At 40.0% G+C, this 17,404-nt stretch overlaps 1 protein-coding gene across 2 annotated transcripts; it reads left to right on the top strand.

The window, feature by feature from the left end:
• The first annotated feature begins 2,039 nt into the window (after positions 1-2,039).
• slc52a3-2a (solute carrier family 52 member 3-2a) lies at positions 2,040-7,483 on the top strand. Of its 2 annotated transcripts, none has more exons than XM_072675374.1 (3): positions 2,040-3,159; positions 4,309-4,432; positions 5,912-7,483. In XM_072675374.1, exons 1-3 carry the CDS (start codon positions 2,123-2,125, stop codon positions 6,071-6,073), a joined length of 1,323 nt encoding a protein of 440 aa, XP_072531475.1. In that variant the 5' UTR covers positions 2,040-2,122; the 3' UTR covers positions 6,074-7,483. The 2 variants fall into 2 exon arrangements, with proteins under 2 accessions (XP_072531475.1, XP_072531474.1); XM_072675373.1 differs by having other exon boundaries at positions 5,867-7,483.
• Positions 7,484-17,404: the final 9,921 nt, after the last annotated feature.

Raw genomic sequence — 17,404 nt, 5'->3', positions numbered from 1 at the left:
TCTTCCACATCGTTACATAATCCAACAATGATTTAAGTTGTCAAAGTTAAAGTTTGACCCAAGTTTAAAGTTACCAAGGTTACCTAAGCTTACATGATTACAGGTTGACAGAAGTGAAGCCTGTGACAGATGTTTGTCTATGTTTCTTCAATCTGAGACAAATACAGTGTATTTTCAGTTTTGCTGTAGATGTATTTAAAACACTAAAACTAAACTGACCATTTTCTGTACAGGAAAATGAAGCAAGGTATTGTTCAGCCGCAATAACTTTAAGTAGCTGTCATAATTAATGTTGTCACGCATTCATAATTAATGTTGCAGATGGAATACTGTTGAAAATGTTTTATGAAATATGGTAAATCTGTAGCGTTTCAATATTAGTTATATTAACATCTGCAGTGAAAGTCCATCCAGCTCTGATAAAACATCAACAAGCAGGTCTTCATGGTTGGTCAGAGAGGGCACACCCATCTACTCCTGACAATAAAGCTGTTAGTCCTTCTGGCCTTCAAATCTTCCCAGATCCTTTTCACCGGCTGACCTGTGAGTACCTGCTTTATACCTATACCTCTTGTCTAATGGAATTTATAGTACGTTCATTGCAGATCTTAAATAGCTCCTATTGTGTTAAACAGTGGTAATTTGATGTATGTTTCATGGGTCAGCAATTCTCAAGACATACCATTTAAAGCTGACTCTTGTTGAATGCATGGTTTTTACAGCTGTGTTGTAGAATGTGACAATAGGTGACCCGTTCCAGCAGGCTTCTTTGTGTACAGATTGTGTATAATGGACAAGCCTAGTCAAAAATAATCAGGGTCTTCCTGACATTGTTCCTAAAATAGTTTGGCACTGCTGTAAAGCAATCAGGCGTGGAGATCATCAGTGTCTGAGCAACAGTTCTTAGGTGCTTTAAGCTGTCCAATGCAGTAAAAACGAAATAATCATAAAAGTAGTAGGACTGATTTTAGGCATGTAGAAGACTTGAACTCAACAGTGAGCCGTTATGTTATGGTAATTATTGTTTGATCAGTACATCCAGTGTTGTACTAAGTTGTCATGTGAGCTCATTAAAAGGTGCAGTGATTACATGCTAATGTTATGCAAAAGAATATATTTTAAAGTATATAATATATTCATTTATTGTCATGTAGATAAGCGTGTTTTCCGCATAGATGAGAGCGTCTAGCTGACAGAAGAAGGGAAATGTTAACTATAGTAATTAATAATTGACTAAGTTCTCTAATGTGCTGGTAAACATGGGTTGTCTCAGGTCAGTGCTTGTGCTCAACATGTGGTGGTTTTGTAGAGTACACTGTACTGTAAAGTAAGTACATAGTTATATATAGTTTTATGCAAAATACTCACTCCTAAATGTTTATGGGCTTAAACTGTATACTAGAAGGTCTTGTACTCCAGTTCTTGCCACTAATAGTGGGTTTTCAAATGGTAAGATTAGGGAATAGGGACAGAGGGCCAGAGTTCTCTGATGAGTTAAATCAGCAGGAAAACCACCAAACTCAAAAGTGTGAAAATAGGGTTATTTCTGAGTCCTTGGTCATGCTGCTTGCCATCAGCAGCTGGAGCCTGAGAGAGCACAAGTCGGTGAATAGATGGCGCTCTCTCTCGACTCTTTACTTGCAGCGTGATGTTGGCCAGCACAGGTGTCTGTTAGCTGATGCATCAGAGCTGGGAACCCAGCGCTTTCCCAGCTGCAAGAGTGTTGGCTGCCCAGTGATGATGCGGAGGCGGTAGCGGGCGGTGGAGGAAGCATGTGCTGGTCTTCACTCTCCCAGTACTGGGAGATTGCAAGTAATGGGTAAGAGTTCTAACGAGTGGGTTGGGCAGTTGGCCAAAAAGAAATCAATATAATAGGTTTATTTAAAGGTTCTTCAATTAAGGCGGCGGTTCTATATTGAACCGTGACAATTGTAACAAACCAGTTGAATGTTTTTTTTACATGCTGTATAGAATCAATTTTTGGTTTCAGTGTTTAATAAATATATATGTTGATGTGTCTCTTATATTGGTTATTTATCATCTTTTTTTTTTATTATTTTAAACCTTTCATGCTTTAGAAAGTCCTTCTCCATTTACCCAAACGACTGAAGAAAAGTCTAAGATGTCGCTGCTCACTCATGTGCTAGCCTGCCTATTTGGCATGGGCTCTTGGGTGACCATCTGTGGGCTTTGGGTGGAGTTGCCTCTCATCGTACCTCAAGTCCCTGAAGGCTGGTACCTTCCCTCTTACCTCTCAGTCCTGATTCAAGTGGCAAATATTGGACCTCTGTTTGTCACCCTGATGCACCGATTTCGTCCAGGACAGCTTAATGAAGTCATGGTCATCTACTGCATTGTCTGTTTCGGGGTACTAGCAAGCCTTCTCCTGGGTTTCTTCTGGAAAGAGACTTTTGTGATGCAAGGAGTTGAACGCAGTGTTCCTCTTTTGCTTCTTACCTTCTTCATCTCCATTGTGGACTGTACCTCGTCTGTTACTTTCCTGCCCTTCATGATGCGCCTCAGGCCACAGTATCTCACCACCTATTACGTAGGAGAAGGTTTAAGTGGCCTCGTCCCAGCCCTAGTGGCTCTGATTCAGGGAGTAGGCGTTATGCAGTGTGTAAACGGTACTCAGAATTTGAATCTTAGTGATACTCCTGTGCAACTCCAGGGAAAGAATGGATCTGTGGAATCTGCTAACTACCTCCTACCACACTACCTACAAGCCAACTTTTCAGCTGAGGCCTTCTTTTTCTTCCTGGCAGCGATGATGCTTGTTTGCTTGGTGGCCTTCCTTCTTTTGAATCACCTTCCATCCGTGACTCGAGAGCGCACTGTTAGCAGGACCCGGCAGGGCATCAGTAGAGCCTTGGACAATGCGAGGAACATGAAAATTCCTGAGCAGAAACCCATGGTGAAATCCCTGAATGGTGTGCAGAAGATCAGAAGCAGGTTTGGAACAGGGACCTACAGCTGGGCACAAGTAGTTTACATCTTCATCATCCTGGCCTGGGCCAATGCTCTGACCAACTCAGTATTGCCATCTATTCAGTCATATTCATGCCTGCCTTATGGGAACCGCGCTTATCATTGGTCTGCCACTATGGCCTCTGTCGCAAATCCTTTGGCCTGCTTCATTGCCATGTTCTACTCTCAGAGGTGAGTGACAGTACTGCTCATAGAGCTTTTAAAATGTTTACAACTTTTCTAATGGGCGGTTTTCTAAGGCTTCACAATCCTATAATGACAGCTGCCTACATAAACATTTGAATGCAGAGTTTAAATGCCAAGCCATACCATTTTGCCATCAACAGCCAGAGTTAGAGAGAGCACAATTGCCCATGCTCTGTACAAGTTGGCAGATGTCACTTTCCTCTCATCTCAATCTAAAACCAATGTTTTCCGGCCCAGGCTTCTGATAGCTAGTGTTAGCTAGCGGGGGGCCTGGTGCTTTCCTCTGGGCATGTCAGCAGTTTGAAAGAGTGGCTGGCTTTGTATGTAGCAAAGGAGGCATGAGTTAAGTTCTCATAGTGTGTGGAGCATTGCTAGTGCAAGGGGGAGTTACAAACAGGTGAGGTGATTGGTTAATTAGAAAAAGGTGATAAAGGAAAATGTAATAATAAATAAATGCAGTCTACATGCAAGATCCACTACAATTATTATTTTTTTTTTACTGTGAAGAGAATTTGCTACTGATCTCCACAAGTCTAACATAAAGATTAAACATTCCTTTCAAAAGTTTAAGAGATGACTGTCTAAATTTTGTTTTGTGCAATTTTAGAGTGAAGAAAGGAAAGGAAAAAGTTAAGTGGTCAAGTTAAACACTGAAAAAAAACAAGAAAACTTTCAGTGAGAACTGCAGCAACTGTAGGATTGATGGAAAAGTCAAATTAACCCTCATTTGACTACAAAAGACCTATATAAGATTTATACTCTGGAGTGGTGGTGCACTGTTCTACTGTGCAGTGACACATGCAGAAAAATGACCATTAAAGATTCGTCAGAACAAGATGGTCGCTGTGATACTGGCAAAAGAGTTACTGTAAATAGGGGTTACCATGCAGGATGCCCAAAAATTTGCTTCGGGACCTTTTTTTGTTCCTGTTTACCTATTTAAAGTTTTCCAGGGGTGCCCAAACCGTTTTCATACCACTAGGTTTATGGCAGTTGTGAAAGGCTTATGTAGGTGTTATGTAGCCTTATTAAAATGTGCCCTTCTTTACAGTTACCTTGAAAGCTTGCTTTTCTGAGAACTGCTGGATTCAAATACAGAAGTCCTAATCAGTTCGTTTTGGGTCTGTCCAAAAGGTCACTGGTGCTGATGGGGCTTCTGACTGCTTTTGGCTCGGTTTTTGGGATTTACATCATGGGAATGGCAGTGCTGAGCCCGTGCCCGCTGCTGGTGAACCACACTGCTGGAGTTGTTTTAATAGTAAGTTGGAATGTCATATCTAATGATTTTTATAGTTTTGTGCGAAGGTTTTAGGCAGTCACAGTTTTACAGTAGGAAGTCTGTGTGTAAAATTAGCATAATAGACTTAATAAATGACCATAGTTTTCAGTGATGTTAATGATATGTTGGTTAGAAGAATACGATTAGAAGCACTGGTTTGCTTCTTGGTTTGCAGTTGGTTCAGATCTACCAGCAGCTCACCTGATTTACTTTATTAAAGGACTGATTAGATAAACTAGGTATTGATTGGTAACTGTAAATGGTGTAAATACCTCTCTAACAAATCAAGACCAGCCTTTGCTAGTAGATGGTTTTATCTAGTCTAAGCTGGTCATCAAGTTTAAAACATTCCCTATGTTGATAAACCAGCTGACTTAAGATGGTTGACCGTCTTAACTCCTGACAAACATAGCATATGTGTTTATATGAGTTAATTTGATGGATTAGCTGGTGTATCGGCAGAACTATCTCAACCAAGTTGATCATCAAGCTATGTGATTAGTCACACTGATTGACTAGTTTGGTCAAGCTGCCTTGCTAAAAAAATCCAGCTCAAGACCAGCTTTTGCTGGTAGCTGGTTTCAGATGGTCTAAGCTAGTCTTTGATGGTTGATGAAGGTGGATGAAAAGTTGATCATCCAGTCAAAAACATACCCTATGCTGATAAAAGCTCTAACCAGCTCTTCACCAGCATAGTTGCTTGGTCATTCTGGTCGTCCAGCTTGGTGATGCTGATCATGTTGATCAACCAGTATGGTCTAGCTTGGTCAGGTTGATCATGCTTATAGACCAGCTAAACCATCAAACTTGTACCCTATGCTGGTGAAGAGCTAAGCTGATTAATTAGCTTGAGCTGGCCAGGCTAGTTTTTCTTCAGCACGGTACTTAAGGAAATGGTAACTGTATAGAATACTGTGTTAAATTAAAGGTGCTTCAAATGATTCTTTAAATGATGCCATGGAAGAGCAATATTTAAGCAACATTTTCAAGTCAATTTTAGGAACCCTTAAAATGGTAAAGGACCCTTACAACAAGTGAGGTTTGTTGACGTACCTTTATTTTTAGTGTCCACTGTAACTTTTATTGTAATTTTAATGCGAGGCAAAAACACACTTACTGAGTAAATGGAGTTTAACAGTTTTCATCACTGCCCACAACCACACATTTATGTAGTACTGCATATGTTTAAGGTCTGAACTTTGCTCTCATAATAAAACCTCATACCATTTTTCCAACATATGAAAATGGACATGAAAAATTATCCTTTCCATTCAATCAGAAATGGAGCCGCTAAAAAGGCCTGGCATTCCTTTCTTGTAAACGTTGACTGAAGTTAAGCTGTTTTTGTGAAAGTGCATTTTAGCCATTGAGAGTTATGTTTGCTTGGTAGTAATACATTCCCTTCTGCAACAGGTGGCAGCCTGGACCTGCTTTGTTCTCACACTGTCTTTTGTGAAGGTAATGGTTGCTGTGATCCTGCGTGATGAAGGTCACAGCGCCCTCGTCTGGTGTGGAGCAGTTGTGCAGTTGGGGTCAATGCTGGGGGCTGTGATAATGTTTCCTTTAGTCAATGTGTACACCTTTTTCTCCTCGGGGGATCCATGCAACACCAGGTGCTGATGTGGAAGCAGGGTTCCACCTTTACTTTTCCCCCGTTTGCATATGAATATGATCTATACTTATGTTTTGTACAGATAGCCTATTGCTATATGTTTTTATACATTTATATAGAATTGAAGATTAATCAGTCAGTCCATGCAGTTGCTTAAAAAGAACACGTTTTTTAATAGGATTAAGTGTATAAGAATTAAGAGTTTGGCATGAATGAGTTATGGGCTGATTGGTTACCCTTAAAAATAATATATAAAATATGATTTATGTATATTAGGATAATGAACACTGTATTTACATATCCAAGATCAAACTTGTAATGGATGTTTGTAAAACCAACCTCTCGTCACCATCTTTTGTATTTTCTTGAATTTTTTTTTTCATCCTGTTATTTAAGGTACTCTTCATGTGATTTCATAATTTCATCTTTCTTTGCCAAGTATGAGTCGATAAAGAATTAACCCTTTAAGGCACAGTGGTCACTGTAAGGAACCACCATGTTTTCTTTTTTTTTTTTACTTACCATTTAAAACAGCGTTAAACAGTGTTAAAACAGCAAACCTTTATTTTTTCTGACAGTATTCATTGTTTTCTGTAGTTTTTCTGCAAGGCTGGGTCTAGATGGCTGTTGGGGAAGTCTGTCAGAAGCTGTTTACTGGGTGAGCAGGGGTGGTTTTGCATGCACGGTGGTAGTAGTAGTTACTGTAACATGCTGTAGAAATGAGAATTTTCAAAAATATTATTTAAAGCATTTAAAATATGAAAGGCTAACATTTTAAAAGACTAAAATATGGTGGTGTTCTATAGTAACCACTGTGAATATAAGCGAAGTAGAGGCTAAAAATTGGTGGTTGTCCAGAGTTACCACAGTGCATTTAGGGCAAAAACATAATAACATGGGGAAATGAAGATGGATATTGTGCCTATAAGATAGTATTTGGTCTGACTCTGCACTTCTCTGTGAACTCCAGCCTCTGTATGGATTTGTTCAGTTCTACTAGCAGCTCACCTGATTTGCTTTATTGAAGAACTGATTAGATAAACTAGGTATTGATTGGTAACTGTAAGTAGTATAAATACCCTGCTGACAACATTGTGTCTGGCCCTGCTAACACTGAGGAATTGACTGGCCCAGTGAGCTTTTCTTCTGTGTTTATTTGATGAGGATCATTTTGAGAGTTTAAAGAGTTTTAAACCAGCTATAGTTTTACCAGCTTATTCATTTTGCATTTCCCTTATATGACTCTTAACGCCAGTGTTGTATATTTTCATTATTTTCTTATTTCCACTTCATTTGTTTTCTCACCTTTAATAGCTTAAAAGGACTTTGTGATTGTAATAGTTATCTTACTTAATATTAATGTATTCATCCATGTGTAGATTCTTGTACAGTTGTACAGAAGCAACATAAATAACAAAAAAGGGCCTAATAAATAAGTTCACAAATAAAATAAGTTGCCATCTCATGATTAATGTTTTGTGAGTGATAGACAGTGATTTCTTTACATCCCTAATAAATGATATAGCACATGCTATGAAATATAGCTCACAATACAGAACATTTTTGCACATTTTTCCTCAGTGTCTGAATTGTCAGCTGTCCTTCATACAGAAGGTGGAGGAAGTATACAGCTTGACAACCAGAACTGCTTTGGGGAGTTCTGGGTTGCGGGTTCGATATCTGGGCTCTGCAAGCTGCCACTGTTGGGGCGTTGAGCAAGGCCCTTAATTCTCTCCACTCCCTGGGTGCAGCAACAATGGCTGTCCACCACTCTGGGCATGTGTGCTCACTGCATGGAGGCCAAATTCCATCTGTGTCCAACACAAATGATAAATGTGGGCGTCTTTGTCTCTTCATCCGCTTCTCGTCTGCTTTCCTGATGACTTTATTGAGTCTATTAGCGTCAGCCATGTAGAAAATAACACTGGCCACCAATGAGTGATAAAATATCTGCAGCATTTTCCTACGGATATTAAAAGATTTGAGTCTCCTTAGGAAATACAGGCCACTCTTCTTCTATAGGGCCTCTGTGTTTTAGGTCCAGTCCCCTGTATTGTCTGTGTACACACCAAGGTATCTGTGGTCACCTACTATGTCCACATCAAGTCCTCTAATACTGACTGGATGCAGTGGTTCATACCACTTCACACCAACACATCTCTACATAGGCTTTTGTGTGGTGTGTTGTAGAGAAGCCTGCAGATGTCCATGCATTGCAGTGCCTCAATCATGTTTGACAGGTCATGTGGTATGTTTTTGGATCACAACCCCTATCTTTCTTTCTCCGTTCTCTAATTACCTGTCTAAAGTACCATGTTCCAGAAGTGGGAAGGCTTTTTTTAGAAGGTTTCTGGCAGTCTGGCATGTCCATTTTTGAGTGTTACCACTGATTACCAGTGAAGGATACTCGCTTTTATAAAGGTGCTTCTGGATTGTTGATTTTGACAATTGTGAACATACCTTCTGTACAAAACTGGATTTCACTGGAATATATGATGTGCTAAGAATACAGTTCATACACGATGTAGTGCTTTAGGCTTTTATTGATTGAACACATTTTATCATGCTAACTTTAAACTAGGCCAGTGCACCAGTTTGTCTTCTCAAGCTTATACTTTTAGCTTGCCCCTGGTTTTGCATGCAGAGCTTTGGCGTTTGATAAATGGTTTATTCACATGAACTACTACCCAGGTGCTTAAGGAAATTAGCGGTACGTTAGATACACACAACACTTGCTACCAAACACCTGATTTAAATAGTAATGCTCAGATGTACGCTTAAACCAGTTTGATGGAAACCATGTTTGGACCCATTTATCAAAATATATGCGAAATTGAGTGTGCCACTGAATTTAAACTAGGCTTAAGCACACTGGCAGTCGACAAGAATTGCTCAGATGCACATATGCCATGTTCAGCAACTGGAGGTTCTGGAGGTGATTGAAGGTGGATATGAGGTGCTGTTGTTGGATAGTGAAATAAAATGAAATGATATAATATGCCAAAAGACCATCCATACTGCTCATCGAGTGATGAAGTGGGTTGGGGAAATGTTGGGGGTGATGTGTTGGCCAATACAATTAACTGTAAAAACAAGGACACGCTTTCATTAATGTGAAGCCCTGCAAGCTATTTGGGGGAATCTTTAGTATGCCAAACTTGAGTGAATGAATGACTTACAAGCCAGGTCTAATATTTATGCATGACATCTAAACAAATAAAAAATCTGGTTAACATAAACTTCCTGTTTTAAGGTTAGGCGGAATTTAAAAATGATGATGCTATTTCAGAAATACAACTAGTGCAAAAAGATCATACACCCATTTGCTTTTAAGAAAAGTCACAGGTCTTGGGGCTGTGGAAGCTCATTTTAAAATCCCTTCCCAGAGTCATCTGCTTCTACAACCTGAAGGCCTCAGAAAGCTGTTTGGATCACACCATGATAAAAACACTCACTTTACCAATCAAGAGCAAACCAAACTAAATATTTAATGGTTTAGATAAGACAGGCTCGTCCAAGATCCTCTCTATCCATGTTCTAATCATTTGCAGCTGGTCAGAGACAGAAGCTTTAATAGAGGAAAGGCTTCCACAACTTTTTAAGAGCTAAATGGATGATCAGTCATTGGGCTGGATTAAGCTAAGAGCTAAAAAAGGAACAGTTGTGAGGAGAGTTAGTTAATTATATTTAATCCATATTTCATCAAAAAATAAAGTGTAATCTCTGAACTTAACAGTAGCTAATAAATCTATTTATGTATATAATATATTAAAGAAGCGAATTAATTTATATGGTATTACTTTGGTATCTGTGATCATGCAAAAAAAAAAAAAACACACACACACAACAATACCAACATTTGAGCAATTATTTGGCCTTGACTGTCGCTATATGTCTAGGAGAAGTAGCTGTAAAGGAGAAATGCCCCATGTTGCATTAAAATGGGATCAGCTAGCAGTGTAACTCTCATTTCACGTTTCAAACTGCACTACTACATTCTTCGAGCACCACAACTGCCCCTGAACTAAGAGCTGGATCAAGGGATGCACAAAGCTCGCAAAAGAACATAGCAAAACACATAAAGGGATCAGTAAGCACAAAATTTCCCACCATTCATGGCACACTGCTAAGAATATGACAATTATTGCAGCTGGGACATAGAATACCAAAATAATCAGCGAGATAAAGCGCACTTTGTTGAAGGCCTTCACTATCATTGGATGCATTTTATCGTTTCCAGGACCTGTCTTTTTCAAAGCCTGTAAGATCCTGAAATTGCACCACATCATTAGAAGAACTGTAGACCAGAAGATCCATGCTACGAGTTTAAAAGTGAGACAAATGTCCGCCTTCCAAAACTGTGCAAAAGACAATGTGATTGTCCACACTATTGCACACACAATCTCTCGGAACTTCTTGGCCTTGAGTTGCTGGTACTGAGTAGGGTGGACCACAGCGATGTAGCGCTCCACACATACGCAACAAAGAATGAGGGGCCCACCTAGCAAAATGAAGCCCAATATAGCAACCCTGGTGGATATTATGGCTTCTGGTGCAACCTGGACGATGACCATGTCTACGAGCAGGGCTAGGCTGTTTAGAGCGTGGAACACTGAGATGTTGAGCTGCAAGATGTCAGTGGTCTCGGCTTGCCGCATTAGCCAAAGCTGTCTGATGGTGAAGAAGAGTCCAACAGCACATAGGGATATATCAAAACATGCCAAACTCTCGGGAGAAGTAAAAAACGTGCAGCTTTCGAAGGAATCATCTGATTGATTCGTGTTTGCTTCCGAGTCATTCATAATCACAGAGGATCGCCTTACTGTGGGAGAACATCACAGAAGCTGTTAGTGGCCTTCTAAACAGGACAAGGCTCAATATATTGGAAAACGAATGCTCAGGTTGGACCTTTTTGACAGTAACAAGTCTATACATGAACCCTGAGTGCCAGAGCATTGTTATTGTTGTGGACAATGACATACACTACATGGTCAAAAGTATGTGATATGTTCCTAATTAGTGGGGTCCACTATTTTACCTTCCCTGCTAAAGATGCCCTGGGCAACTGAAAGTGCTGTTGTTGTAAAGTGCAAACATCTAGGAGAAGCAACAGCTCAGTGATGAAGCAGTAGGCCACACAATTGCATCCCGCAATTGCATACACACTCACTACCAGGCAGAGTAACTGCTGTTACTACAGTCTAAGATCACCATGCTCAGAGCCAAGCCTTGCTGGGGTGTACAGCAGTGGTTTTCAAGTCCTAAGGGACTACTGTACTGCTGTAGCTATTCCATGCCCTATACCACACTTATACCTACAGCTTATCTGGATCAGGTGTGGTATAAGGTATGGAATATCTTTTACTTACTTAGCTTTTCACAGTAACAAACCTTATTAATACCACATTAAAACATTAATACCACCTGCCTAATATTGAGTTAGATCTAACCATTGAAGGCATGGGCTTCACAAGACTTCTGTGCTATCTGCCACCAATATGTTAGCAGCCGATCCTTTTCAGCCCTGTAAGTTGTGGGGTGAAGCCTCCATGGATGTAATCAGAAAGCCTTAGGTGCCCGTGAACCTGTCGCTCATTTATGGCTTGTTGTGTCTTGGACCCCTTTTTCGGTAGACATTGACCACTGCATACCTGGGACTCTCCACTCCTTTTGTACCAGTTGTCTAGCCATCACAGTTTGGTTCCTGTTAGAGTGTCTCTGATCCATTTCTCCTGCTTTTAACACAAACATCACCTTCAAGGACTGACTGTTCACCTGCTGCCTAATACATCCACTCCTTGACAGATAAAGCCACTGTAGATGAAGATTCTCAGTATTTTTCACTTCACCTGGTAACAGGGTTTTAATGTTATGGCAGATTGGTGTATATAAAATAGGCTGTTTAACCATGGTCTCTATAATGCCTTTCCCTTAATAAAGAACCTCTTATAAAAACAGGTTAGTCATACTTGTTTCATTAAATTAAAGATTAAGGTTAATTAATAGATTACACAACAGTGTCTTCAAAGCAAGAGAATATTCCAAAATAGGTCACCAAAATGTCCTTAACCCCGGGCCGAAAGTGTTGTTACAAACTTCACCATGGCTATTCCAAAGAACAGCTCCATCTGTCCCTGTTGTTACTGCTTTTCTGCTTACCTTACTAATGCCCTGCAAACTGTCCTCCACATCCAAGCTGACTGTAAACTATCAGTTCTGTCATCAAGGGAATCAATCTCTGAGCTGTTGGTCTTGATATGACAGCCTGAGGCAAATTAGTTGAGATTGCATGAGAGTGATAATGGAAATGGTGCAAATATGCTCTCCCCTTGTATGAATACTTTATTATTTTTTATTTTTTTATTTATTTATTTGTTTTAAGAGAGCCCTTACTGTCAGGACGAACCGTACGAACAATACCTGGAGTAAAATATACTTTTCAGTCCTTTTTAATTTTCTTTTTTCCCCCCTCATGTTAATCACGGCATTCGAGCCAACTATTTGAATTTGTTTTTATTAAAATACCAAACCAAATTTACATCGGTGTAAAATCAAACTACTATGCTAATTAATTTTTTGATTAAAAAGGCCAGTACCACCTATTTTTTACTTTCATATACTCGATCATGATCAACTGTTTACACATTCAGACCTTCTCTGTGTATACTTCCATACTCAATACTGCCCAGTAACATGTTGATACACTTGCATTATGATACAACACTTGTCCACTCAGGCAACAGGGAGCTAAGATGTCATCGCTGTCCAATGAAGAACAGGTATCTCCAAAAGGAGGACTTTTGGACAAAAGGAGGCGAAACTGCTCTGAACTTTGAATGGAGGTTAATGTAAAGTTTAGTTTGGTTTAATACGTTTATCCCAGGTCATTTAGAGCATACGGGGCAGTGGTGGCTCAGTGGTTAGAGCACCGGGCTATTGATAACAGGGTTGTGGGTTCAATACCGGGCTCAGCAAGCTGCCACTGTTGGGCCCTTATCCAAGGCCCTTTACCCTCTCTGCTCCCTGGGCGCTGGAGTTGGCTGCCCACTGCTCTGGGTGTGTGTGTACTCACTGCCCCTGTGTTTGCTACCACAGATGGGTAAAATGTGGAGGACACATTTCACTGTACTGTACAGTAACAAATATGTGCACCTTTACCTTTTTTTATTAGTTCAATCATCCAGAATGATTTACACATTGTACAGAAGCAGCTACAGGGTTCAAACTAAAAACGGACACAAATGGAGATACATGGTTTCCATTGGACAGCAGAGATATATAGGTAATACAGGGCTGGAAAACACAAAAACAAACCTAAAGCAGTAGAATAGAACAACACGTGATATGAGATGACCACAGAATGACCACTTGAGGGCGCTGCTCATCTATTTTTTGCTGGAGCTTCTCTATCATATGACCACTATGGCCTTTAACTGTGATTAAGAGTTTGAAGTGGTGAATTAAATGACCATTAAAAGTCCATTCTTTTTTTATGCTAAATGGTTCCTTGAAGAATAATCTCCATCATAGAGAAGAACGATTTTAGCATTCATGCAGTTCTCCATGGTTCTATGTAGAACATTACCCTTACCAAAGAACCTTATTCTTAAAAATTAAACAATAACCTTTCACCTTTTCAAAAAAATCACCTTTTTATAAGTGATAGCAAACAGCACTGAGTTCACCTCATGAACATGCAAAAGTTTGGGTACCCCAACATGTCTGTTGCTGTGAATAATCAAGTGAGTAGAAGAGGAACTGATGTGCAAAAGGCGGATGGTTCTTGCAGCACTGTAAACAAGACTAGTGTATTAGTTTTGTTTAGAGTGAAGCAAATTTTAAGCACCCCAAGAGATTTGAGGGTTCAGATCTTAATCAGCATGTTGGGCATATATCGGATATATAGGAGCACTTTGTAGTTCTGTAATTACAGACTGCAGTCCATCTGCTTCTCTGCATACTGCGTTCGGCTCCTTTCACCCTGTACTTCAGCGGCCAGGGTCCTGCTTTGTCTGATCCACTTGTACAAGCACAACACGCACTACTGACACACCACCACCATGTCAGTATCACTGCAGTGCTGAGAATGACCCACCACCCAAGTAATACCTGCTCTGTGGTGGTCAGTCATGTGGGATCCTGACCATTCAAGAACAGGGTGCAAGTAAAGGCTAGTAAAGTATGCAGAGAAACAGATGGATACAGTCTGTAATTATAGAACTACAAAGTGCTGCTTTATGGGAAGTGAAGCTGATATTATGGACAATGATCAGCGTATGGCTGATCGGTGGTTTAAAGAACCACCTTTTTTAGGCTGATAGAACACAGCACTGAGCTCAAATCTACTGAAGACCATGCTCAAGCTGTGACACATGCAGTATGATCCAACCACTGAAACAACTCCATTGCTGTCATTTTTTTGCTGTCGTTTGTGCAGTACTGTTGCACACACTGGCCAGGCCTCATTTGTAGTTCCTGATGGAGAGCAAACCTACAAAAGTCAAGTTACACGTTGGTGTTGCCTGGATGTGCATTTGGATTTGGTTCCCAAATGATCCTCATTCATTCTACTAATAGAAGTGTTATTTCTGGGGGGTGGCTTTGACGATAACGTGCTGTCAGGGAAGGGTTTGTCACCATGGCTGTGTCAGTGGGGATTCAGACCAATGGAAAATATGCCCACCGTGCTGCCTTGGCAGGTGTCACAAGGGCCTTGGCACAGAGCCTGAGGTGAACAGCTGTTTTTTCCAGTAGTGCACTTCAACTGCTCATCCTTTGTCCATATTCTTCATGGAAGAGATCTTTTTACAAACCCCTCCATTCATGGAGCTGTACCGAACTCATTACCTTGTGGACCATCAAGTAAATTGCAACTCTGTTCTGTTACGCAGTTCTGGTAGTGAATGAATGAATATGGTAATGAATATTAAAGCAACATTATGTAACTTTTTACCTTAAAGTAGCAGCTTCCAAATTATGTTGATGCTCCACCCACTTGTAATAGGGAGAACAGTGTCTTTATTATTGCTACCCCAGGCTGAGAACTATGTAACTCTGTAGAAGTGGGCAGGACGTGAGACGTGTATCTCAGCTTGTCCAGAAATGCATGTGTAGAGCTTGTCCTTTTGGGGTAAATTTTGGCTAAATGCAGAAATTTAACTTTCTGACTGTAGGGAAGCCCAATTTTCGCATAATGCTGCTTTAAAGGAATACCGTAGAATTATTTAAAACTGTTGCATACTGTTGATTACCAAGGTTGGTACAGTTGAACTAATGGCATCTGGCTGATGCCTCACATTTATGTTACACAGGTAGGCGAATGTAGCATTAGGAATCCTTCCCAAGGACTTTTATTAGTGTAGCATGGTGTTCTTGCCCAGCCAGGGAATTGAAATATCTAGTCTACCACAGCATCAGCACTTTCATCATGCTTCTCTGGATGTGGTTAAAAAGACAAAATACCTTCATACTTACCATAGAAGCCAAAAGGCCTCTTGTCAGGCTTTATTGGTCAAATACATTAATTCATTTTGCAGTTATTGGGATGTAAATGAAGCTGTAAATAAGTAAATTAATTATTTCTGAGATAGAAAAGTTAAAGCAGCATTATGTGAGAATTGGAATTTCATGCTCCTAGGCTCCCCCTACAGTCACACAAATATGACTCGGGTTATGCAGTTCTCGCAAGCATTATCCTGCCCATATCACCAATTTAATTACATAGTGAGCTTTCTGGCATGCTGAGCCTGAAGCAGCAATGATAGCAACGCTATTCACCTTATTACATGTCAGTGGATCATCCCCATGAATTGGAAGCTGTTATTTGAAGGTAGAAATGCTACATAATGTTGCTTTAAAGGTTACTCCACAAATGATACAGTTTCTAGGTTAGATATTATCTTACCACAGCTAGTCTGTTTAAGCTTTTCCACCTTTCCAACACAAGGTAACACAGTAAAACACAGTAAAAGCAGGAATTGATAAATCAGAACTAAAATATCAGTGTTTCTGTTCATCCTGATGTTCCTTTTTGAGAATCAGTCCCTACATAAAGGAAAGTGAACTAAATATTGTCGCTGTCCAATGAAAAACGTGATTTTTAGGTCCATATTTACTGGTTTTCACAGCAGAAATCCCAAAGACTTCTCCTTTTTGCAGCATTTTCACCAGTTATACAAAAGTAAACAACAGTGTATATTTCTTGTTCCTGGGCTCATAAAATTGGCAACAACAGAGTCTTATTATTAACAGAGTCTCAGTATTAAGCAAATACACAATGGGAGTCCGACATCATGTTAGTAGCAGTTTTATTGTTTTTTTCTCAAGTTTTCTTCTAAATAAGCCTATATTTGACATTATTTTCTATCCAGTGATACGGTTTAAATGCATTTTACAAGAGTTTATTATATAAAGCATGATGGTTTTTGCATTCAGCATGCTCAGCTTGTATTGCTAATAAAAACTATTTGGTATAACTGGATTGTCTGATTCTACCAAGCAAGATATTGCCAATAAGTCCAGTATTGGATGTTGCGGTGATGACACTGCACAACCTTGTTGAGAATACAGAAACCCATTAATTTTACAGAGTCAGTAAACAATGAGACTTAACCACTCTGCTGGTGGTCAAGACAAACAGTAGAATACATGAATCAATGGGGTCATCTGGAAACAGAAAAGGCCTCTCTCTTTCCTGCAGTGCTCATATTGATAGATTTGTTTCAGCACGTCCACTTCTTGTTCAAAACATGACCCATGAGACAGGGACTGGTGACTGATGACCAAAAATCTAAAAATGCTACCTACGCCACCTTTAAGGTGAACTCCGGCTTAAAGTGACTTACTCACCCACTGAAGGGAAGTGCGGCAAGTGGAAAGCATGGATGTTGTTTTTCCCATGTTAATCTGAGTTTGAAAATTCCCTTAGTTTCCTTAAAGGAAGGAAGGAAGGACGTTTCTTAAGTGCTGGGAAAGAAATGGAAAAGTTGATGGAAAATATTAAGTTTGGCTTATTTTTTTAAGCACAAATGCGTCAAACCATAATTTTTCTTGTCAGAAGTTACACTCAGAGTGTTCTTGTGTTCATTTCTGCCAAATTAAAAACAGCAGTCAAGTTTCGACGTTAACTTTAATATCCTGGTTGTTAACGGACAGTGAGAAATGCCTTCATCTGGCATGAAATGGGGTGGTAGCTTGTGAGCTACACGGCTCCAGGAGTCTGGGATTGTTGGTTTGATATTCGCTCTGGTCTTTATCTCTGAAGTGTGTGGATATTTCTTTCCCTTCAGGTTCTCTGGTTTCCTTGTATTTTCTCCAGATGTTCTGGTTTCCTCCTGGAA

The sequence above is a fragment of the Salminus brasiliensis genome, chromosome 3 (assembly GCF_030463535.1).
Source record: "Salminus brasiliensis chromosome 3, fSalBra1.hap2, whole genome shotgun sequence".
Classification (NCBI taxonomy): domain Eukaryota; kingdom Metazoa; phylum Chordata; class Actinopteri; order Characiformes; family Bryconidae; genus Salminus; species Salminus brasiliensis.
The sequence above is the reverse complement of the archived record's forward strand: the minus strand, read 5'-3'. Positions and strand labels throughout refer to the sequence as shown.

What these genes read in the sequence shown, in the direction of transcription:
- slc52a3-2a (XM_072675373.1), top strand. Translation starts at nt 2,123, where the DNA reads ATGTCGCTGCTCACTCATGTGCTAGCCTGCCTATTTGGCATGGGCTCT. An exon ending in GCCATGTTCTACTCTCAGAG is followed by an intron (nt 3,160 to 4,308) that starts GTGAGTGACAGT and finishes TCTGTCCAAAAG; the next exon opens with GTCACTGGTGCTGATGGGGC. An exon ending in CTGCTGGAGTTGTTTTAATA is followed by an intron (nt 4,433 to 5,866) that starts GTAAGTTGGAAT and finishes CTTCTGCAACAG; the next exon opens with GTGGCAGCCTGGACCTGCTT.